Source organism: Dunckerocampus dactyliophorus, chromosome 1 (genome assembly GCF_027744805.1).
Source record: "Dunckerocampus dactyliophorus isolate RoL2022-P2 chromosome 1, RoL_Ddac_1.1, whole genome shotgun sequence".
In the NCBI taxonomy this organism is placed as follows: Eukaryota; Metazoa; Chordata; class Actinopteri; order Syngnathiformes; family Syngnathidae; genus Dunckerocampus; species Dunckerocampus dactyliophorus.
In genome coordinates, this window is record NC_072819.1 from 15,622,708 (window position 1) to 15,647,292 (window position 24,585).

The following is a 24,585-nucleotide window of genomic DNA, read 5'->3' on the forward strand; positions in this document are numbered from 1 at the left end:
CAGCCTTTAAAAGCCAAAATCTTTGCAAAAATGTGAATTTCAATGTCATTTTCTGTCAGGTATTTACTTTGTCATGATCTCTTGATGGCAAAGGCGAAAAAACTTTCCCATTGAACCCGATGCATAAGCAAAGCCTCTCGCAGCGCGCCATTGCTTCTGTGGATTATGGAACAAAAAAGTCAAGTGGTGGACCTAAAAAATTCACCAGCCCTGAGCTAGAGTATCCAATTGGCTGTCCATCAAGACACTGGACAATTCTCGGCCCAAGTGAAGGTTGTTATTGGTGCCAAGTGCAGTCCAATAACCATCACATGACATCTGTAAAGGCCCTGTCACACCTTGACGATTTAGCCAGCGTACACTGACGTATGAAAAATTTGCCCAATACGCTGGCGTACGTCGAATAAGTTATGGGTAAGTTTTGTATAAGCTGAGAGCACGCTGAAGCACACCGGCATACGTCGTAGTACGTCCAAGTCGTCGAAAAATTTTGTGCATGCACAAAACTTTTCGACGTATGTCAACGTATAATTCATACGTCCTGCATCCGCGGGCAATAAGTCATGTGATCGTTGAGGCCCGTTCACACACGTTATTTGTAAGTTACGCACAAGTCGTAATATTTCAACATACCTTGAGACAAAACTGTCTTCTTGGCTCTCTTATTGGCAAGGGTTGGCTGAGAGGAGATGGAGGCAACTGGGGAAGCAGCTTCCGATACCATTGACGATGCCTGAGAGGCGTTAGAACCTGCATCATCTCCATCAGAGTGAGAGTGAGAGTGAGAGTGGGAGGGGGAGGTTGTGGGTGGTGATGGATCCCTCACCCCACTGCCCTGATACTTATTGGCAGCGGTCTTCAAAATTTTCTTCGGCAAGATGGTGATGTTGACACTGCGATGTCTAGTGAGGTTATGATTTGAGTCATCAAGTGGCACCCTTTTTATAGGCTACGGCACGTCATCGTAGGCCATACGCTGCCGCGCGGTTAGCATTAGTTAAACTGGTGTTGGGCATAAGTTGTGAACGCCGGCAACACGCTACGCATTCGTTGGTATAAGTTGTCTATAAGTTATAGAACTGTTCTGTAAAAGTTACTAATACGTCAAACTCGTTATGAATACGCTACGTACACACCCAAAATTTAAAAAAATGTCCACAGTTCAACGTATGCCATCAAAATGATCACGTCGGGCATGCGCTGGCTAAATTGTCAAGGTGTGACAGGGCCTTAAGAGAAGGCCTATAAGAAGAAAAATGTCTTCAAAGGCCTTGTCTCCTTCAACGCCACAAAATTGCCTGTTTGGAATTGTCACGACAGCACCAAACATGGGACATTTAAAGGTGGAAGAAAGTTTTAATCTCTGAGAGAAAAAATGGAACCTTGATGGTCATGATGGCTTCCAACATTACTGGCATGACAAGGAGATCCCATCTGGGATTTGAGCGGTGGTCTTAAACTTTTGATCCGCTGATGAAAATTTTTTGGGGGTCTACCACTTCTATTGTTCTATAACCCTCAGGATCTTTTAAAGGAAAACTTTTACTTTTTTGAGATTTTTGCCCGTAACCCACAATCCCTATGTGAGACATGAACACGTGTCTTTCTCTTTTCTGTGCGTTTTAAAGATATAAATATAGCTAAAAAGACTTAGCTGACAATGCACAGAACGGGAAACATATTCCGCCAGTAAAGCTTTCTGAAAAAACCCCTCCAAAAACGCGCCAACAACTCTCCATTTACATACATTGCGACGTGCATATTAATCAAGCTAAGCGACATTATTATTATTATTGACGTTGTTACGCCGATCAAACTACGTTACTGGCATATTGACACCTTGCCACACCACACCGGCTAGCTACTAGCCAGCTAGCAACTAGCTTCACCACACACCCACCCGCAGCATGTCAGTGCCGCACTTACAATGCCTCAAGCTACTACCAAAACGTAACAAAAGTGCACTTTTCGTTTAAGAAGTTTCAAATGACTGTCTTACTGTGTTCAACCTCAGCAACAATGGCGTACTGCAAGAGGCCTTGCTTATGCAGCTCAACAATACACCCGTGTTTAAATAGAGAAAGGCGTTTTAGGCCTTTGCCATCGAGAAATCATGACAAGGTGAATACTTGTCAGAAAATGACATTTAATCCACATTTTTGCTGAGATTTTGGCTTTTAAAGGCTTTAGTCTTAAACTTTTGATCGGCTGATGAACAGCCTATTTCACTTTAATGGTTGTGTGCAATAAATTGCTTCCTCAGAATACTTTTTGTCTCATTCCGATTTCTTTGTTTTGTATTTTGAAGCGCTACTTCCTCCTTACCATCTTTTAAACCCCAACAGTGCAAAATTTAAGTACTTGCAATTTTTTCATTGGTCTTCACATTTTGACCAGGTGTATCTCCCAACATGCTTTCTTTACTGAAAACTACTTTTCTGTATTGTACAGATGCATAAATCCATTTTTTTTAAAGTGAGGACATGCCTCACATTGTATGTATTGTACATTGTATTGTATCTTGCCAAGGGACGATACCATAGAAGGTAAACTTGCATATACTGTACGTACTTTAGAGTTGTCAGTGTACAGCTTGTATAGCAGTATACGTTTACTATCCACTGAAAATTATTCAACACACAGCCATTATTGTCTAAATAGTTGGCAACATCAATGTGTCCATATCACAGTGGTCATGTTCGCATTGTGTCCTTGTTAATATTTAGTGTTAGCACCATCGTTATCTAGCACTGCCCTAATCCTCTTGGGCATGGAATTGGCAGAGCTGTACAGGTTGTTAATAAAATCCTCTTCCAATCCTCCATGATGACCACTGGTGGAGCTGGTGGATGTTAGACACCTTGTGCTTCTCCACCTTTTGTTTCTTCCCTCTGCTTGGCTACATTCACACTGCAGGGTATGGTGCCCAATTGAGATGTCTTTTATTAAAATCCAATCTTTTTATGGAGTTGTTCTTTGTAATGTGAATGCAGTATGCCCGGAAAGTGACGTGTGCACACAAAACACATCAAACATGGTGCCATGTGTTTACGGAAGTAAATATTGCCCAAATTCATAGTCTCCCTGCCTTTTGTGACAATTTCAAGAATTTTGTGCAACCGGAGTCAGCATTTTCTTAACCAAATTAGTTTGCATAGAAGGTTAAGAGGACAGAGGGGAAGACTTTTCATTACGGCAGTTTGAGTTTTGAGCCAGGAGTTGACATTGACTTGAGCCGCATTTTTAAAAAATTTTCCGAAAAAAGTATCTTATTCCGACATTGTGAGTACATTTCCCCAACTCTCACACAGCAAAACATGCCCTTCCATGACGTATAGGTCGGATATACCCGACCCCAACTGCAGTAGCATCGGATACATAATGGATTTTTATCTACATACAAAAGAGCCCTAGTTGTACTGTTCACACTGACATGAAAAAATCTGATATAGGTCACATATGAGCAAAAAATAGGAATTGACCTGCAGTGTGAACGTAGTCTTAGATGATGCCCCAGAGGTGCTCACTTGGGTTCAGGTCTGGAGGAGACATACTTGGCCACTCCATCACTTTCAGCTTTGTCTTGCTGAGGAAAACTGTTGGACAACTGCCATGCAGCCCAGTTTGTGCTTCACAATGTCACATTACATTTTAGAATTCATGTTTCCCCTCAGTGAACCACAGCCAGCAGAACTCATGCGGACCCAGACAGTGATGCTACCACCATAAGTCAAGACACAATTACTGCATGTTGCTACTTACTTGTGTTGCCAGCTATTTAGACCATAATGGCTGTACACTGTTTATTTTCTGTGAATCTACACGGACTACCTTAAGTATATCTAGTATATTTACTTACTAGGGTATTGTCTCTTTACAAGATATATTGTAATAAAATGGATCTGCTAAGATGTGAAAACTGTACCATATGTTTGCGACCATAAGGCGCACCGTATTAAAAGGCGCAGTCTCAGTTACGGGTGCTATTTCTGTATTTAACACATACACAAGGCGCACCATATTATTGGGCGCAGGCATGGTAAAACATAGGCTAGCTTAAAACATATGGTAGCATGCATGCAAGTGCTAGTGTATGTTTTTAAAAAGGCAGCGGGAGCAAAACAGAGTTCGGTTGTACTTTATTGAAGTATTTAACAATGTACTCAGGTTATTTTTTTTGGATCAATCGTCATCCACAATTTCATCAAAGTCCTCATCTTCTGTATCCGAAATGAACAGCTGGGCAAGTTCTCCCTCAAACGCGCCAGGTTCTCTCTTGTCATTGTCACAGTCAGTCTCGTTGCCGTGTGGCTCCTCAGAAATGATGCCGGCTTTTGCGAAAGCTCGAACAGTGCAAGCAAACACGTAAGCCCAAGCATCCATAATCCATTCACAAATCGTGGCGTAACTCGCACAGCGCTGCCTCCCAGTCTTAGTAAAGCTGTGTTTGCCATCTGTCATCCATCGTTCCTTCGCCGATGTCCAGCGGTTTCAGTTCCTTCGTCAAGTCTCCCGGAATGATGGCAAGCTCCAAGTTCATTTGCCGCACTTGGTTTTTCACAGCGGCTGTAAGATGGGCGCGCATGGAGTGACGCGTGGGGGAAAAAAACATCCGGTCTCTTTACGTACACTTCGCTCAGCCACTCACTCATTTTCCTTCACTTCCTTCCTCCACTTGCGAACCATGGATTCGTTGATCTTGAATTTTCTCACGGCCACTCGATTCCAATTTTCCTCCGCGTAACCGATTGCTTGCAGTTTAAACTGTGCTTCGTAAGCGTGTCTCTTCGCAGGTGCCATTTTCGGGGGTCCTTAGCCAAACCGATGTTGTTTTGCACAATGCACATCCGGCACTATATACCTAACTGGGATGTGCCTTTAGCGTCCTCTTTCACTCGCACCCTTCCCCCTTTAACGTCCACATGCTGTCCTCAGTCACGTCCAACTTTACTCTATATAAGCAGCGTGTTGGCAGGAAATGCTCCCAGTCAGTCAAGCGGAGTGCTCATCAAAGTCACACAACATTTACAGATTTTGGAACTCTGTGCACACGTGAGGCACGCCGCATATAAGGCGTCCCCATCCGTTTTGGAGAAAATGTAAGACTTAAGTGCGCCTTATGGTCGTGAAAATACAGTAGTCACCTTTGTGATTTACTGGATGTACTAGAAATAGCACCCAACATTGCCAATGGAAAGGTGCCAATAGCAAGTGGAGCCTCATAGGTACCGTGCTGTGCATTGAGATGAAATTTCCCATCCTTCATATATTAACTGAGGAAACGAGGTGAATGATTCTCATAAGCCCTTACTGTACAGTTAGTATCTGTTTGGCAGTGTTCATAATTTTTACTGTTTACTGTGAAAAAGGAAAATGGATTTGCATGTTTATCTGAACCGGAACTTGAATTAAATTGGGTCCACATCCCATACATCCCCAAGGTTGCTGTTGTAGTTTCTGTGCAATTGCCAAGAAACACAACCTTGTTTCAAGCCATGTTCTTCTTCTTAGTATTATAATTTTCTCCATTCTGTACACTTCCCTGTCAGGTGGAGAAGAGCCCACATCCCCCTTGCCTTTTCTTGTTTGTGATATTGTAGCCGGCTTACATATCTGCCTCACCCATTTTGTTTGTTCCTCTCTTCACCCCTGCAGACATCCAGCGGTGTATCATTGGGTGGTCTCATTAGAACTAACCATTGACAGTCAAGCCAAAAAAACAAACAAAAAAATCAAGAAGGGAAATTTAACAGACTAATCAAAATCATCAAGTGCTCAAGCAAGTGTGGTTGGACTTTATGGGAAAATATGGGCAGTCCCTGGAAAGGCTTTGTTGAGTTTACCATGCCTGCGTCGCCACCCACCGCGTTTGTTAGCGCTGACCTGAGCAGCACCTCCCCTGTCGGACTCAGCCTGTCGCCATATGGCCGATCTGTAAGTTCCACCCTCCCACCTCCTTTTTCTAAGTGCCCATCCACACTACCCTCCCACACCCTCCTCAAGTACCCATTAGCCTGCCTTTGCCCTGCATCTCTTTGCTGTGTATGGCCTTCCATCTCCTCTGGGCTCCAGAGACTAGCCTCTGCTCAGTTGTATCGCTGCAGCGTTGTTACGAGAAGACCTCCCAGTCGCCTTTACAGTCAATTGTATCTTCCCAATGACAATTCACTGGTCCCAAATCACGGCAAACAAATACGAGAAACTCCATATTTAGCTGTTGGCCGATTTGATTGGTGTGAGTGCTGCATGGGCAACCAAAATGTCGTCCTTTCAGTCCGTTGGACACCCAAGTTCTGCAATACAGGGCCAACAAAAAGAGGCTGCTCTTGGACACCCATCCCCCTTCCATAACCCATCACTCATCAACCAACTCTCCACTGTAGATGCACGGCAGTTTGACCCATCATTTGCTTTCCCTTCCTTTAGTGTTACTTTAATAACGTGCAGGCCACTTGTTAGCACAACTTGACCTTAACTGACTGTACAAAGAAGTATCTGTTTTTTGTGGAAACCTGCAATCTGTGTCGCTGTCATGTATAAACACTACCAAGATGAAGTAAGGGTACAAAGTTGACGCAACATCGGAGTTAGTAGGGAGCCGAGGCGGGACACTGCCTGTGTGAAAGGGTTACATTACAAAATGCACCGCCATGACTGATTAAAAAACATGATGGACGCACCCATAAAAACGCCTACTGGTGATGCTCTAAACCCTACAATATGCCTCTCACAATTATTAAACTCATTTTAAATTCAGTTTTACACACTAAAAGACAATTACAGCCATATGGTGTACAGCATTATACAGTCGTCCCTCGCCATGGTTCGAACATTGTTCCCACACTCTCGTGGTTTTTCACAAATTAATAAATGACCACTGTTGTCGTGGTCGACTACGGCCTATTAGTAAAAAAATATGTATGTTAAGCAAATTTTAAATGCCTAAATTAAGCATTTTCAAGCATAAAAATGACCAAATGAACTAAAATACTAATCAAATTTAAAGGGTTAAAGTACGGTAAGTCTACACGGGCCACTAGGTGTCATTAGTAACAAGCACCAGACTTGATTGCTGTCAAAAAATTGCAGGTTTGAATTGTCTCACAACAGGTACAATAATAATGGCTACTGTTGTGGCCATACTCCAGCTAAAATTCAACTCTTGATTCAGTAACTGACAGTACTTCCTGTCTACACATCCGGAAGACATTTATGAAAACACATTATGTCTTAAATGGCAATTTTTCTGATTATGTCTACTATATTAGGTCATTTGAGTGTAAAGGTGACTATAGGGATGTTATTCTATTTCTAGAGGGCTCTAATATTAAAAACTATATGTAGAAGGTTATAAACGGGTTTTCTATGCTATTAACTACCAAATATTTGATTTATATATCAAGAATCCTACTTTGCGGAAGTATATCACGGTGGGGTCTGGAACCAATTAACCGCGATAAATAAGGGATTACAGTACTTAAACATTTACAAATCATGTTGTCTTTCTATTTAAGTTACCATTCATAAAAGTAATTATTTACTATTTAAGACAAGGAAAAGAAACCCACAAATATGTTGGGGAGCGAAATGCAAGTAGGCTGCAATTGTATTTCGTAATGATAGGACAGAGTTTCATGTGCCTAAATGTCATACATATTTTGGGCCCTTATTTATTTGAACCACTCTTTTTGCAGGGTGTAATTTTTGTGCAATGTACATCTTCCAGTTCAAATGTATTTTGGATTTCTTCTCACCTACATAAGGTGGAAATAGACAAAGGCCAAACCCCCTGAACTTCTCCTTCACCATCATGATTGACTGTAGCTGCAAGTTTTTTTCTCTGTAGCAGCAGAAGATCAAAGAAGGGGAATTTGTGGAAGCGCACAGTAGCAGCAATATCCCGCCTTTGATGAGCACTGTGTAAAAGTCTCAAGCGAAAAAGCGCTGTACATGTATATATTTATATTGTATTTATATTGTGTGCAAGAGGCTCCTCCTAAAAAGCCACTTATTGCAAGTGATGCAAGGTATAATTTTTGTTCGGTGTCCTTGTGTTTTATGCGTTGGCATTCTGGAGGATTTTTATTGAACTGTGGAAGCTGGGTAATCGCTGTTACAGAAAGATGGGTTTATATTCCGGTGAAGCTTGGATGTCATGACTACACAGCCTCAACATGTGTTGTCAGATAGTTTAAAATGCTACATGCTCCTCTCCAACAGCATAGCCAAGTCCAATCTACAATGTCAAACATGGAAAGAGGCTCCTCTGAACCCCCGGTGGCTCGCAACGCGGGTCCGTCAACCTCCACCGCTCCTATGTCTATTCCCCGCTCCTCCTCGGTCTCTTGCCGCCCCCAGCCAGGGAGTAAAAAACACAAGCGGACTCCCTTGTACCAGAGATCAGTAAGAGGGCTTGCCGGTGTCCTGACTGATATTACAGCCCTATAACTCTATACTGGCCTATCATGTGACTTCTCTTAACAGCATGGACTGTGTGGTGTTTTCTAAAATGGTTTTTAACCAAGATGTGTTTTTCATGGAGTTTCTAGTTGAACAACTAGTTGAGGTAGAGGGACATGAACACTTTTCAACACTTTGACTAAAAATCAGAATTGCATGTACTCATAACTTGTGAAAAAGGGAGATCGACAGGTAACCTAGTTTTTAATGCATGCCACAAACCATTTCCACCTCCTAGTGTATGCTTTGAATTGTCCTGGAATTCACTTAGCAATGGAATGTCCCTGTTGTCCAGGCAGACCCCAGAAGGTTCTAGGTCTCTAGAATGCTGCATGTTGTAAATGCTTTTTCTGTTTTTATTTTCAAGGTTGGCAGTAAAACATTGATACTGGTCTAAGTCAGGGGTGGTGAACCTTTTTCTCTCTCCCCCCAATTCATTTTCAAGCTGTGGTAGGAGTAGGACTTGTGCTATGCTTGGCTCCATCTAGTGGTACTCAGGAACACCAAATATTTAAAAATTATATAGTAAAATGATATTGAGGATGCATTAAATATTAAATAATTTTACAAATACAAATTAAGCCAAGATTTTCCTTTTGCTGAAATATTGTTTAACTCACCTCACGCAAGTACAAGCCACATATTGGAAGCTAAACAGTGATAGTCAGCAGAGGTTTAAAAAAAGTGGTACTTGCAATGCTAAATATTTTTTAAGTGGTGTAATGTTTGAGAATTGTCACCCGAATCATGCTAAATTTATGAAAAAAAAAACAATTATGGCCCCTAGTGTGTTAAGTTTTTATAACCAACTCAGATTGTATTTTTAGATTTGCATGACCGAATTTCCGATCAAATGCCTTTGTGAGCCGATCCTCAGGTTTCCCACCCCTGTTTTTAATGTTGCTTTGTTCTGTGTTGCAATATCATGACTTTTTTCCCCTTCTCGTCTTCTCCAGATGAGTTTTGACCCAGGCATGCTCCACAACAACGGGCACACTGCCTACGCTAACGGCTCAGGGCCCGGCATTAGAGAGACAGGCGTGATCGAGAAGCTCCTGACCTCCTACGGTTTCATCCAGTGCTCCGAACGCCAGGCTCGTCTTTTTTTCCACTGCTCCCAATACAATGGCAACCTGCAGGACCTCAAAATTGGAGGTGAGGAACCAACCGAGGGTGACACTTGCAGAACTCCCTTTTTCTGTCCGTCTTTCATTTTTGTTTTTCCTCTCCCCGCAGATGATGTTGAGTTTGAGGTGTCCTCTGACAGGCGCACTGGCAAGCCCATAGCAGTGAAGCTGCTTAAAATTAAGCCAGAAGTGCTGCCAGAGGAGCGCATTTCGGGCCAGGTGGGGCCAGACCTGCACGCCTATCCCTTTACTGTGCTGCATGGTTATATTCATCCAGTTAAGGAACACCGTTTTATATTTGGTTCTATCCTTGTCTGTCTACTTGAAGTGCTTATTTCATTATCATTACAGACTTATTTCATTTCCAGAATGCTTAAAGGCATAGTATGCGATGATGCCCGTCCAAACCCGTATTCCCTTCCCTTTTGTTTTTTTGTTGCATTTTGTTTTTGTGCATTGTTTTGCAAATCCAAGTTGATAGTGCTTCAGAGATGGGACATAATTGCGAGATACGGGTTGGCAGTGTATTTAAGAATTCCGCAAATCCTCACGTATCCCCTCCGCCCCCCCCCAAAAAAAAACAAAACGCCCCAGCGTCGTCCTCCTGGTGCTCTGTGCTTGCACCTGTGTGCATTCTTGGTTTGTGCTGCTTGTGTTCATCTTTATTGTGGTTTAGATGCAGTGCTCAGCCTTTCTGTGTATGCTTGTACGTGACATTAAATTGGCAAAGCTGTTTGTTAACTAGTGTCCTTGTCTTCTGCAGGTTGTCTCATCAATTCCTGGTCATTTGGATGGGAAGTCTGCACCTGGCCAGGTTCCCACTGGAAGTGTTTGCTATGAAAGAAATGGGGTAACGTGTCACTGACATTCGTTTGGTTATTAGAAAGTATTGAACTAACTAACCTCATTGCAACTTACTGCTCCACTAAAGCTTGACAGTGGTGTTTTCCACAGGAAGTGTTCTACCTGACCTACACTGCCGACGATGTGGAGGGCAATATCCACCTGGACACTGGTGACAAAGTTGGCTTTTATATGGAGACTAACAAGCAGTGTGTACTAGCTCTTACCCATGCAGTCAGTGTTTCCCACGCTGGTCCAATAAGACCTGTTGACACTACACTCTTGTTTTTCAGTACTGGTGCAGTCAGTGCTCGTAACATTCAGCTCGTGACAAAAAAGCAAATGAGGTGCCAGGGTGTGGTGTGCGCTACCAAGGTAAGGGTCACTGATAACACTGCACAAAACAATTATATGGCCTACAATATCTCTGGCTGCGCTGACTCAAGAAAAGCAAAACACTCAAGTTAAAAGTCCCATATTATTGGATGTTTCACCAATTTTAAAAACATCTCAGAGGTTCCACAATGGTGACTTGCAAGCGTGTTGTATAAAATCTAACTTTGATACTGGAAGTTAGAGTTAAAAAGTGCTTTTCGTAAGCCCAACACTGTGTGTTTGTAGCTTTAATACAATCAGCTGCACTGTCACCTCGCCATTATGTAAGTGATGAAGATGCTCTGGTTACTGGGGGTACACTGTTGATGTACTGCACTGGAGATGGGGATGTCATACAACTTCATGTCAAAGAAATCCAAACTATCCTTTTTAAGGAGTGCGACAGGAGGACGCAAATGTTAGCTAGCATAGCTATGCGAGCTATAGTGCTAACATTAGTCACATTTTTTAACAGCAGCATCATGCTAGGTTAGCCTATTTGCTGAAGAAAAACAAAATGATCAAACTTACAGTTCTCACTTTTATCGCTGACTGACGGATAGTTGGCAGAACCTTTAAGATGTGTCGCGAAGCCTTTTTTTTTAACATCGTTGTTCTCTGTGAAGTGGTGAATGTTTACAAGGGACAGGCAAATCTAGCTAGAGGCGGTATCATGTCCATGAGGAATGAGGTTTTTGCTTTATGACTTCATAAAAAGCTGCAACTTCAAATGCAACAGTTTGAGTGCCTGTTCTCTCAAAAATGGAACAAACAAGTGAGAGAGAGGATACACATTTCTTAAGTTAGGCGCTCCTAAACGGTCTCTAGGGACACATCTTACTGTTAAGCATCATTTTAAGTCAATTTAGCATAACAGGGAACCTTTAATTGTATAATCCTGCAAACAGTGTTTGTATATTTCAATTTATTTTCAATATAATTTTTAGTGTGATCTGATTTTTAATTTTCACTGTCATCTCAGACTGACCAATTTGTTTTTTTTGTTTTGTTTTTGTTTTTAGGAAGCTTTTGGATTCATTGAAAGGGCTGATGTGGTGAAGGAGATCTTTTTTCACTACAGTGAGTTTAAGGGTGATCTTGAGGCCCTACAGGCAGGAGATGATGTTGAGTTCACCATCAAAGATAGAAATGTAGGTATCCTCCTGCTTATTACTTTAACCATCCATGATTCTTCAGTAACGTGTGGTGACCTGAAACATACCTGATTGCAGGGTAAAGAGGTTGCTACAGAAGTGATACTTCTTCCCCAAGGAACTGTCATCTTTGAGGATATTAGCATTGAACACTTTGAAGGCACAGTCATCAAGGTGATCCCCAAGGTTCCCTCCAAAAACCAGGCATGTTGAGTCAGAGTTTTAGCTGGAGCTTGGAATTTTTCAGCAGAACACAACTTTTTATTAGTTGTTCTTCCTGCTTGCACAGAATGACCCCCTGCCAGGTCGCATCAGTGCTCGAATCGATTTTAGCGACAAAGAGCTGCCGTTTGGCGAAAAGGATACAAAGTCCAAGGTGACTCTTTTGGAGGGAGACCACGTACAGTTCAACATCTCCACTGACCGGAGAGACAAGCTGGAGAGGGCCACCAACATCGACATCCTCCCGGATTCCTTCGGCATCACTAAAGAGACTCGTGAAATGGTGGGCACCACAGAAGAACATGAATTGAATGTAGTGTTGATAGGAGTTTACATCAATTAGACTCATGTTGCGTCTCATTGTAGGGTGTGATTGCTGCTATCCGTGACGGCTTTGGCTTCATTAAATGTGTGGATCGGGATGCTCGGATGTTCTTCCACTTCAGTGAGGTCCTGGAGGAGAGCCAGCTGCACATCTCTGATGAAGTGGAGTTCACTGTCGTGCCTGTACGTCAATTTTTACCCTTTACCCCAAAATAGTACTTTGGTATTAGAACGCCACTTGTCATGAATGAACAAGAAACTAAAAACTCAAACTCACGGCCGTGTCCCCGCCAGGATATGCTCTCAGCTCAGAGGAACCATGCAGTACGCATCAAGAAGCTGCCTAAGGGCACAGTGTCTTTTCATACCCAGTCTGAGCAGCGCTTTATGGGTGTGGTGCAGAGGGAAGTCGGGGCAGCCAGTGCCAAAAATGCCAGTCCCAGCAAGAACAAAGAGAAGGTAGTACATCATTCTGCATTTTAAACATATGTTTTGCTGCTTTCAAGAGAGGTACTCAAAATGCACTCTGTTTTTAGTTCTAACATAGTTTTTTACCTTTATGCTTTCTTTTCCAATGGTCTCTCACTTCTCCATTTTGGTTAGAAAAAAGACAAGGTAGGACTTGGGCCTGCTGCATGCAGCAATAATCACTAGATCTAAAAGAATTGCTGTCTAATCTCCCTCTTGTCTTTTCAAGGGTAAAGTTGTAGACAAGGTTAGTCTTTATTTGCAGGGACACCCATTGCTTGGTGTTGTACTTTTTGTAGTTTTCAGCATGCATAGGGTCACCTAATATGTAGTAATGTGGTGGGCACATGGTTTAAGCGATTAAGTGAGAAGTAGGGCTGTATAATTAGCCCACGGAAAGTCAATCTAGAATACGGTTTGGTCATATCTTGAGTTTCTAGTTTAAACTATATTTAGCAGTATTAAGGGTGTCATGAGATATCGTGAGATCAAAACTTGACGACAAGATTTCCCGTTCTGAAAACTAGCACACGATAAATGAAAATGAACTCAATAAGCATAGGAATAGCAAGGTAGCAATGTAAATTAGGAGGAAAAAAAGATTGCAAAGCCAAATGCCGCAGCCCCTGTGTGGCAATATTGATAATGAGCAAGGTGAGCCCATCAGCATGAACAAGCTAGGATGCTGAATTTGTCCAAAAGTGGTTTCACATTTTAACTGCAACACAAGGTTAGCCTATACACCAAAGAAAAACAAAATGATCAAGCTTACAGCTCCCACGCCTGCAAGTGACTGGGAGGTAGCTGGCAGGGCTGTATTGTAAGATGGGTAGCAACATCTTGTTCTTTACAAAGCCGTCCTCCATGCAGTGGTGGTCGTATACATGGGGCAAGCTCATTTAGCTAGAGCGAAATCTGAGGTGGTCATGTCCATGAGGAAGGTTTTTCCTTCATGACGTCATGAAAACCGGCTACTTGAAAAGCAATTGTTTGAGCGACTCTCATTTCAAATTGGAGCAAGCAAGCGAGGGAGGAAAAAAAAGGTTTTTCTCACATTTGGTCCTCATGAACAGGCTCTAGGGACACATTACAGTTAGAACATCATTAAAAAGTCACTTTTGCACAATAGGGGATCTTTTCAACTAAAATCATTATGATTAATTATGCAACCCTGCTGTGTAGCTCTGAGCTTTTGCGCTGTACAACTAATGTCAACTCATCAGGCACATCCAAAATAGATTAATTATTGCACATATTCATTGTGTGTGACAGACATGACAAGTTTACCGTTTCATACTGAGCGTTGATGAGGCTTCTGGTGTTCTTTTAGATTTGAACGACCATTAAAAACAAGATGGCCACACTTTTACACCATGTAACACTAGCGTTTGATGTGATGCATTGCTAACTTAACAACTTGTGTTCTTATTAGGGATAACTTATTTTAGACAAAATATTCAGTAGCGTTTTTACACTGTATTCTCATAAATATGAAGCTAAAATCTATTTAATTTTAGAGTTTGCCTCTGCTGCAGGAAGCTGAGGAAGGAGTGATTGCGTATGAAGACTGTGGTGTGAAGCTGACCGTGCCATACCATGTAAAGGACCTGGAGGGAGGATATCGCCCACAAGTTGGAGACAAGGTATCTGATCATATAAACTCGCATAGTAAATCATCTTTGCAGTGATGATGTAGCTCAAACTCATTGGCCAACCATTTAAATGCACTATCCTGGTAAAGTACTCTGTACTTGTGCTAACATGGTGTATGACATGCTCACTTGTGACCACTAGGTGGAGTTCTCCATCAACGAAGTGAAAAGAAGCGGCCAGCAGAGTGCAGTTTCCATCAGGGTCATGAACCGCAATGCCTCCAACACCAAGCGGTTGCAGGGTTTCATAGCCACTCTGAAGGATAACTTTGGCTTCATTGAGACAGCCAATCATGACCAGGAGATCTTCTTTCACTACAGGTGCCTTAAAATCCTTACATGGCTGTTGAAGTATTTTTAAATACAAATATTTGTTGACTAAAAGGGTATGTTGCGTTTTTTTTCTCTTCAGTGAAATGAGTGGAGACTTGGATAGTCTTGAACTGGGCGACACAGTGGAGTATTCGCTCTCAAAGGGAAAAGGAAATAAAGTCAGTGCTGAAAAAGTCGACAAAGTTGCTGCCGGTATGACAGACTTTTAAGGCCCCATATCCAATTTAACTCCTTAATCGGCATCTCATACGTCCCGCAATAGTCTGTCTGTAGCTTTAAGGCCAATAAGCTGTGTTTGACCACCCACGCCTGTGTCTAACAGAGCGTGAGGCTCCAAGAAACGCTGTTGTGTACTTAATCCACTTTTTACATGTACACTGTAACTGCACTATTTCAATGTAGTAGATGCCATATGTCAACATAACACTAAGGAGTGGGACAGGAGGACACAAACGTTAGCAACACTAGCACAGCTATGTGAGCTACACTGCGAACATCCCACCAACACTTTAATAGCAACATTATGCTAGGTTAGCCTATTCGCTGAAGAAAAACAAAATGACCAAAATTACAGCTATCATGTAAATTCCAGCTCTCATGTAAATTACAGCTCTCATGTCTAGTGCTGAGTGATGCATAGTTAGCAGAGCGGCAAACTTTATTTTAAGATGTGCAGTGAAGCCTGTTTTTTTTTCATAAATGAATCAAAAGTTAATTTTGCATAATTGGGGTCATTTAATGCCATTCTGAAGGCATGTAACTAAAAACATTCCTCTGTTTTTTTTTTTTTAGTGAATGGCATTGGTGAAGATGTTAGTACAACAGTGATGACTGGGAAAGTCATCCGTCCAATACGCAGTGTGGACCCCTCTCAAACAGAGTACCAAGGACTTATTGAAGTCTTAGAAGAAGGTGGGTCTCATCTGTTGCACACTTCTCTTAATCAGAAGGAATAATTTCATTTATCATCTACATTTTGTTTCTGTCAGGTGGAGTTAAAGGCCAGACCTATCCCTTTGGAATCATGGGTATGGTGAATAAGGCCGACTGTCTGCAGAAAGGAGAACAGGTGAAGTTCCAGGTTTGCACAATATCCCAGACTGGACAGAAGATGGCCTGCAATGTGGTCCCACAACGTCGAGCCTTGGTGGAGTGTGTCAAAGACCAGGTGGTTGTCACTCTTTTCATACAGGGCAATCTTATGGCCAAAAAGTGTAACATTGTTGCATTCCTTCCAGTTTGGGTTCATCACGTACGAAGTGGGTGAAAGCAAGAAGCTTTTCTTCCACGTCAAAGAAGTGCAAGATGGCCTGGAGCTCCAGACCGGAGATGAGGTGGAATTTTCTGTTGTCTTCAATCAACGCACAGGAAAATGTAGTGCCTGCAACGTGCGCAGAGTGAGGTAATGATGGAATGATCCTGTTAATCATTTATGAAGGCAAGAAGCTAAACTTGATGTGTTGCAGTGAGGGGCCAAAACCCGTGGTGACTCCGCGTCCAGACCGTTTGGTCAACAGATTGAAGAGCATCACTCTGGACGATGCCAGTGCCCCACGTCTTGTCATTGTTAGACAGCCCCGTGGTCCAGACAATTCAAAGGTACCTTCAGCTCACAAGTCATTTTTGTTTTGCCATGTCCCCTCAAATTGTGGCCTCCACTCAAATAGATATCGTGCCTCAATTAGGCAAGACAAGTTTATTTATAGAGCACAATTCGTACACAGTGAAATTCTGGCAAGACAAGTTTATTTATAGAGCACAATTCGTACACAATGAAATTCTAAGTGCTTTACAGAAAAGGGTAACATCACTTTATAAAACCTAAAAGTCATTACATACAATTCCATAAAATCATTCCATAAAACAAACAAAAAATTATTAAAAGTGAAGAGTGCAAATAAAATACTTTGTCTTACCATATTGACAAAAATGCAAGATCTTATAAATATTTTTAAGGCAAAATTGGTTACCATTGTTTGACCATTTCAATCAAGAACACAAGAAGTGAAAAGGACTGTAAAAAAAGGAAAAAGTTTCTTTCATACTGCTGTTTGGATTTTTATTGACATCTACATGTAGGTCATATTTTGCAGTATAATGGATTTTTACAGTATTTTGTTCATCGTGTTCACTAAATAACATTCATCCATTTAATTAAAGTGTACGCACAGCGTATAACTTTATTTTATACTCAACTCAGAGCTAGTGAATACACTGTACACTGTTGTCCACCTTGCCCCGCCCACCTCATCGTGGCGGATTTTCTGCTCCATGGCGTACTACTGTCTGTTCCCTTCATTTGCGGCTGAATTGACAGTCCTATTCAATTCTAGTGTCCGTGAATTCAATATTAGCAAAAATGGGTTTAAAAAACCCCTGTATAAATGAATGTTACTTCTCTCATTAAAGCCTGATGCTCTCTATAGTTGCGTAATAGCCCTGGACGCTATTTGGAGGAACTTTAGTGTTCTACCTTTGAATTTGAGTTTTAACAACCTCTCCAATTATCGCCTACTTCCTATTAACACTAGGTAAATAAACACCCCAGCTATAATGACAGAATTAATGGTATATGGTCAACTATAAACTAAATCCTAATTAATGAAGACTAAAGACAGTATTTGTCATTGGTTCACATGCACATTTTAATTCATTTTCCAGTGGAATATCAGTATAATAAAATATCAATATAGTAGGATACGAACAATAACAGTTATATGTAATGTATGCTTATTAATAAAAAGATACATTTCTCTTGTACAGGGCTTCAATGTGGAGCGCAAGACTCGCCAGCCTGGTGTCATTGACTGAGCAATACAGTTTGGTGCTCGTGGGGGAGTGATTGAGTGAAACCCCAAATGTCACATGACTCTTAAAACCACACATGCAGCAAATTTGCTCCATTTAAATCTTTGTCACCATCCATAAATGTGGGCTAACCCTCCACCCCCTGTTGTGTATGATGTTCTTGATGCGTGCACGTGAGATCTCTTGAGCGTGTGCATGTGTGTTGTCACCCAGCTGTGTTTGAGGTGGGGAAGTGGGCTCATCCCTCTAAATGAGACTGTGGCTGTCTGTATCCCAACCTTTTTTTTTCTTTCTTTCTTGCTTAGTTTGGAATTCTGCACCTGTAAATGTGTCCCCGACTGGATGTTGACAGTGTTGGCTTGCATGTCTTTATAAGTGTCTTTTTCCATGATATCTCCTTTTGCTTCTTTCTGCCCACACGAACACTTGAAAACGGTTTAACGGTGAGGTTTCTGCTACTGTATGCTTTCCTACAAAATGCATAAAGCAAAGTTCCCTCCATAAGGAGGATCATATTTCTCATACGTGCAAGCTTCAACCGATTTCTTGTTCTTCTGCTCATTTTTTTGAGCAGTTTTGAAAATGCTTTACTTAACAGCATTTTGAAAGCATGGTCTGTGTGTGTGTGTGTGTGTGTGTGTGTGTGTGTGTGTGTGTGTGTGTGTGTGTCAGGAATTTACTTTTACCTACCTGGAGCTTTATAAGATACTTTTTTTGGTATTCACAAGCTCCACAAAAGCAATTTGTCCCAGGTGCAGAATTCCTTGTGGCATCTTATATCTGTAATTCTTTTTATACTTTTTTTTTTTTTCCATTAAGACTCATTGAATAACAAGGTGCCTAAAAAAAAAACTTAAAGCAAAATGAAAGGGGGATGAAGGGGAGCATAAAAAAGATATGAAAAAAAGAAAAAAATCTAGTTAGGTTCCCAGCCAGTCGCCAACATAAAGAACAATCTTAGGATGGCTTTCTTATCTAATAGATGACAATGATATGCATCCCAAACCTGTGGGTTGAATTATACTGTATGTAATGTGTGCTTTTTTTTTCCTTAGTAAAAGTCAGACTTCATATATAAGAGAACAAATTTAACTTAATGGGGGTAGAGAAAAGTAAGGTATTAGAGACTAAGTTAAAAATAAGACAACATAAAGAAGATTTGGATGCCAGTGTTTTGACTTGGTGTCTCTGCACATTACAATTTACTGGTGAAAATAACCTGCAGAGATTACTGGGTTTCAGTTGAACCACATACACAGGTTCCGATGTACTTTTGTTAATGGTCTTGAATGAATAAACAAATTAAAAGTTTTATGAAAATCATTTGGACTTTGTTTTTGTTTTTCCGCACATAACTAAACAATACAAAATTAGCCCTGAGGAAATGCGGTGGTGGTGGTGGGGGGGGGGTTGTCCAGTCAAATTTCAGTGTGTTGCCATTGCACTGTAATCTGCCATAATAACTAGTATTGCTGACCCATGTCACTTAAACACTATTAGCAATGGGGCTGCTTCTTGAACCAGATTTCAGATTCGCTTCACAGGGCCAGCCAACAGCCAGCATTTTTCCATCCTCTGGTTGACCGGTAACATGTATACAGTAATACTGTTTACAATTATTACATTACAAAACAAAATATGCATTAATACTAATAAAGAAAAGCTAATACTAATTGAATGTATTAATAGATTCGGTATATAATTGTTTGAATAGTGCATTTTTGCCAATGTCTCCAGACTTAAGGGACATCCTGTATATGACTGAATGTATAAATTGAACACATGCCTGTAAAAGTATTGTATAATACATAAATATAAAATAACCATTTCAAACTTTTTTTGGCACCGATAACATACAAAGGAGCAAATCTGAGAGTTAAAGTACCTAAGCTATGTTTCCATATTTTACAACAGAAAAGTATTCATCAAACGTGTAACCATTGTGGTGCAAGTCTGGATAAAGGTACAGCTCTAGATTTAGTTTTTATTGGAACATACACGTGAAACCTCCAAACACCCCAAAAGGGGTACAATTTGGAATTTTCTGGAAAAATATGCCTCTGAAGTCAACACAACAGGGTGGGTTTTTTTTTTTTGTTTCTTTTTCTTTGGATTTTTTTTTTTTAAATTCCACCACAGAAGTGTACTAGTGACGGCAAAAAAAACCTAATGGCCTCTTTGATTGGTAGTACTTTTACTTTATTGTAGGTTTATCATCATACATCATACAGCTTCTTTTTACACCCTGTGTGTATCAGTTAACACAGTCAAACTTTGAGGTTTAATAACAGCGCTACCATGTGGTGCATTTGGCAGACAAATAATAGCACTGGCGACACAGTAGGGGTGCACCTTTTGACAAATGTTCACCTTTCTCTGTGCAGTGGTACAGGAGAAGAGTTACACTAGATCACAGAAATACATACACCCTAAAAGGTTTCCTCATTTTTTCACATGACTGAAAATACTCTTTAGATAAATGGTCAATGACGTACGGGAATTAGCTGCAAAAACGTTTTGCTTGAAGGCATCCATGTTTTTCAGCCAATCCTGCTCAAATTGTATGCACTTGTGCATGTCAGTTCCCTAAAAGTGTGTGTGTGCCAAATTTCATGCCTATTCGACTAAACACCAAAAAGTTCCAATGCGTGTTTTGGTAGAGCACATTGAATGTGACAAATTTCAGGTACATCCAACTTATGGGTTTTATAACAGCACCACCATTTGGTGTATTTGTCAGTAAAATAATAGCACATGCAATACAGTAGGGGTGCATGTTTTGATAAATTTTCACCCTTCTGTGTGCAGTAGTTCAGGAGTGGAAGAGTCCATTCGTTAGACTTTGGTGCTAGCCAAATAAATGGTGAGCTCCGAGCGGTGGATCTCAGTCTTCTTCATGTTAGTTTTTGGGCTCCGGGTTGCAGACCAGCGTGACCACCACTCCCTGAGCTCTGCTGGTCCAGTGGGCCGCCGCTCTTTTATCTGACCGGGAGGAGGAGGAGGAGGAGGAGGATTGAAATTTCCTCTGGGCGTCCACTTCCTGTTGATATTTACATCTAGTTGCTTCTCAAATGGCAGGCAATGGCAGTTTTCTGTTGCTGGACTGTCTGTAGAGCGTTTGTTCTCTGAGTCGACATTGAGAGCTCCACAGAAGTCAAGTTCGTGCATTTTGTTCTCCAATCTGACCTTACAGTCTGCGACTCTTACCTTCATGTCAAGAAACTGGCGCTGCAAATCTCGCTCAAATCCCTCTTCAGCCTTCAATTCGTTCTCCCAGAACCTCACCTGTTCGTTCTCGTCTTTAGCCAGCTTCTGCTCATCTTCTCTGACTTGCGCTCGTTGCTCCAGCTTTAAGATCTCGCTGTCCAAACCAGCTATCTGGACCTGGACGTCTTGGATGTAACCGAGCTGGTTTATGATGACCTCTCTTAGGTGGTTCACCTCATCTTCGTTGTTTGAGCTGGAGAAGGTTTTCTTGCTTGCTTTGGCCGTCTGCTGAGTCCCCAAGCAGCAAGATGTTTGGTGATCCAAGTCGGACTTTAAGTTTCTGTGACCTCTCACTTGGCGGTTCTCAGTGGACAGCGTGACGCTTAAAAAAGATCGGTTCTTTTTATCAGTCTTCTTGCCGCCGTCCCTATCGCTGCTGGTGCTGTAAACCCGTGTTTTCCCCAGACTCTCCAACCATTCCCAAGCCTCCTCCATCAGTGTCAAGGACTTTCTCTTGGGCCTTTTTAGGTCCTCGTGTTCCTGCTCGGTGTCCCGCCTCAAGCAGGATAGCGGTAAACTCTGCCGGTGCAGACTCAGCGACCCGCTACGTCGCCACACCTTTGTGCCGGCCTCCTTCCTCCGCAGCGGAGGGCATGGCTGGTGTCGGCCCACTTTGGCACGGCTCATTTCATCACCGAACGAAGGTCCGCTGTGGAGCAATGTGAGCTGGACCTCCTTGGCGTGTTCCCCATACTTCTTCAGCGTCTCCAGGGGGCGCTCGTCCGGCGCCATGCACCTCTCGAAGTCTTTGAAGGACTCGCGTAGCATGTAGCGTCCTGGTTGGCCTAAAGAGTAATGGAAGTTAGTCTTTGTAATGTAATCTCCCAAGCATAGGTACTCACTCACCCAAGGCTTGAGCCAACACTGTAACCACGTCTTGGCATGTTGTTTTGTCCGTAACGCCACAAACCAAACGCGGGAAGCCGTCCACTGACACTTTGACTTCCATCGCAGCCAATCTGATGACAAAAACATTGAAAGAAAGCGAAAACAAGTGTAGTGTGCTTTGATCTCTGTTGTGTGGGCATGAGCAAGCGTACAAAATGTAGGCGTTGACTGTGACTGAGTTTTTCTATTTTATTTCCATTATGCGTGGTGGTGGTCACCATTAATACCTGGCAGGAGGAGCAGCTGCATTGCGTAACCAAGCCTGTAAAATGTGGGATTTTACTTTTATGGATTGTTTAGAGTGTACTTATTTTCTATTTATTGAAATTATACAAGGCGGCTATCATTAGTAACCGGCAGAAGGGGCCATCACATTAATTGACATGTTTTTTGCACGTGCCTACAAAGTGGGGGTTTTGACTTGTTGGGAGACTCAAAATAAAAATTTCCGACAGACACGATTTTTCCTAAGGTGACGTGTGCCTGTGAATGTTGGCATTTATCTAGGTCGTTGTATTGTCAGTGCATTCAATTGATTGCAACTGGGCTGTTCAGGTTTAATGGTTTAATTCATCTTGAACATGCACACAATTACAGTGGATCTCATCACATAACACAATTCACAAATCTGCATGTCCAAAAAGGAGTAGGAAGAAGCAAAGCTTATTTAATCCTACCCCTCATCCGTTTCACATCAGTTATACATTTGTTCAATGTACAACCGACTATCATGATAAGTTGATAATAGCTGATAAAATAGTTGACAGAGACTCAGTTTGAGGGTGAGTGAGTACAGACAATGTACCCATCGAAAATGAAGAGTTTGTAGTCAGTGCAAGAGTGGTTAGATATACTGTAGCGTTGTATATGCAGAGTGGTCCTGGTGTCTCCTTCCTTGTACTTCATAAACAACTGCTTGTACTGTTTCTTGAAATCGCACATTTTAGTGCATTGTTTGAGTTCCTTACTTAATCCGTTCCACAACTTGATTCCACACACAGAAATGCTGAAGGTTTTTAGTGTTGTCCGTGCGTATAAGTGTTTTAGGTTTAATTTGTTCCTAAGATCATATTTCTCCTCTTTTGTTGAGTAGAATTTTTTTTACGTCTTTGGGTAACATACAGTATTATAGCTTGCTTTATGCATAATTTTAGCTGTTTGAAAGATTACCAGATCAGCAAATTGTAATAATCGTGATTTTAGGAATAAAGGGTTTGTATGTTCCCTGTAAACATGATGGTATCATGGATTATCCTAACTGACCTTTTCTGTAGCATAGTTAATGAGTGAAGTGTACTTTTATAGTTATTACCCCATATCTCCACACAATAATTTAGATATGGTAATACCAGAGAGGCCGCACGGTGGTCTAGTGGTTAGCACGTTGGCCAATACAGGAACAGCCTGGAGATTGGGATAATACCAGAGAACAGTAGAGAGTATGGAGTGATTTTTGGTCTACAACAAATTTTGCTTTATTCAGTATTGAGGTATTTCTGGCCACTTTATGTTGTATATTTTTAATGTGAGATTTCAGGTTCATATTATTATCTAATGTGACCCCGAGAAATGTATTTTAGTTTACCCTATCAATGTCTGTGCCTTCAATTTGTATTTGCGCACGTGTAGCATTTTTGCACTTACCGAATAGCATTATTTTAGTTTTACTTGGGTTTAGGTTGTCTTAGATGTTTCGCCTCTCGTCCAAGCAGGCTTCATCAGTTTGTGCTCAAAGACTAGGTGGGACACACACACCAGTCAGACTAGATAGGACAGCTCTAGTCTAGTTCATGTCTTTAAGCAGATAGATACTTTATTCATCTCCCAAGAGAACTGATGAACTGATCAAGCCTGCTTGGCTGAGAGGTGCAACGTCTTTTAAGACAACCTGAACAGTCCAGTTGCGATCGATTGAATGCCCTGAGAAAATGGTGACGTCTGTTCTTCCCATTAAAAAATGTACGACAGCCATGAATCCACCAACTATACAGATTCCTAAATAGAAATGGTAACAGCTTTAGAATTATTCTTAAAGGGACCTACCGTTTTTTTCCGGTCCTGCTTTGGGTAGAGACGATTAGGTTCCATCTGCTTGGCCAAGTGCTCTGCTTGGGAGGAAAAACAGTCCAATTTGGAGCAATTAGAACTCCCAAAGGGATTTGAACAAACAGATTTGATCCCACCCATAGTTGATAAAAAAAATTTTAAAAAAAACTGTGGGTGGGGTGTTTTGTGGCCTTATACCCATTTTAAATTCCATTTCATGTTGTCCAATTTCTGTTTCACAATGTCACAGTACATGTTAGAATTAATGTTTCCCTTCGAAGTCCTGCAGCCCCAGACCATGACGCTATCACCCCCATGCTTGACTGCAGGCAAGACACAAGTATCTTGCTAAACACTGTGATACAAGCTGGACACTGACTGACCTTCCCTTTCTTGTAGCTGTTAATGCACATATTGTCTTATTTATGTAACAGGCCTCTAGTTGTCCATTCACCATGGGATACTACTGACTCCCTCAGGGTCTATTTTTAGGGAACGTGAGCTTAAATGTCAGAGTTCGTTTTAGGGTGGTGCAAGTCATTTTTAAAGGGATCAGCTTTTTAAAAAGACATTAAAAAAAAAAACAGCAGTCAGTTGGTTCAGACCACAACAAATGTT

General features: G+C 41.6%; 2 protein-coding genes across 7 annotated transcripts in view; one reads left to right on the forward strand and one right to left on the reverse strand.

The window, feature by feature from the left end:
• Positions 1–18,451, forward strand: part of csde1 (cold shock domain containing E1, RNA-binding) — a 31,050-nt gene extending 12,599 nt beyond the window's left edge. Inside the window, exons 3-21 of one of the 6 annotated variants that reach the window (XM_054771401.1) lie at positions 5,656–5,934; positions 9,417–9,615; positions 9,697–9,863; positions 10,351–10,437; positions 10,542–10,639; positions 10,724–10,805; positions 11,828–11,956; positions 12,038–12,163; positions 12,249–12,464; positions 12,548–12,688; positions 12,800–12,964; positions 14,491–14,616; positions 14,768–14,946; positions 15,038–15,150; positions 15,751–15,870; positions 15,948–16,126; positions 16,197–16,360; positions 16,425–16,557; positions 17,722–18,451. In XM_054771401.1, the coding sequence (XP_054627376.1) occupies positions 5,809–5,934; positions 9,417–9,615; positions 9,697–9,863; positions 10,351–10,437; positions 10,542–10,639; positions 10,724–10,805; positions 11,828–11,956; positions 12,038–12,163; positions 12,249–12,464; positions 12,548–12,688; positions 12,800–12,964; positions 14,491–14,616; positions 14,768–14,946; positions 15,038–15,150; positions 15,751–15,870; positions 15,948–16,126; positions 16,197–16,360; positions 16,425–16,557; positions 17,722–17,769 (2,598 nt within the window). In that variant the 5' untranslated portion in view covers positions 5,656–5,808 and the 3' untranslated portion in view covers positions 17,770–18,451. Of the gene's footprint in view, positions 1–5,655; positions 5,935–6,015; positions 8,404–9,416; positions 9,616–9,696; positions 9,864–10,350; positions 10,438–10,541; positions 10,640–10,723; positions 10,806–11,827; positions 11,957–12,037; positions 12,164–12,248; positions 12,465–12,547; positions 12,689–12,799; positions 12,965–14,490; positions 14,617–14,767; positions 14,947–15,037; positions 15,151–15,750; positions 15,871–15,947; positions 16,127–16,196; positions 16,361–16,424; positions 16,558–17,721 lie in introns of those variants that run through there. The other 5 variants (XM_054771392.1, XM_054771374.1, XM_054771365.1 and 2 more) reach the window with 5 other exon arrangements.
• Positions 18,264–24,038, reverse strand: rassf11 (Ras association domain family member 11). The gene is made up of 3 exons (XM_054771418.1): positions 23,965–24,038; positions 21,880–21,992; positions 18,264–21,818 (listed from the first exon to the last, which is right to left on the reverse strand). Exons 2-3 carry the CDS (start codon positions 21,980–21,982, stop codon positions 20,602–20,604), a joined length of 1,320 nt encoding a protein of 439 aa, XP_054627393.1. The 5' UTR covers positions 21,983–21,992; positions 23,965–24,038; the 3' UTR covers positions 18,264–20,601.
• Positions 24,039–24,585: the final 547 nt, after the last annotated feature.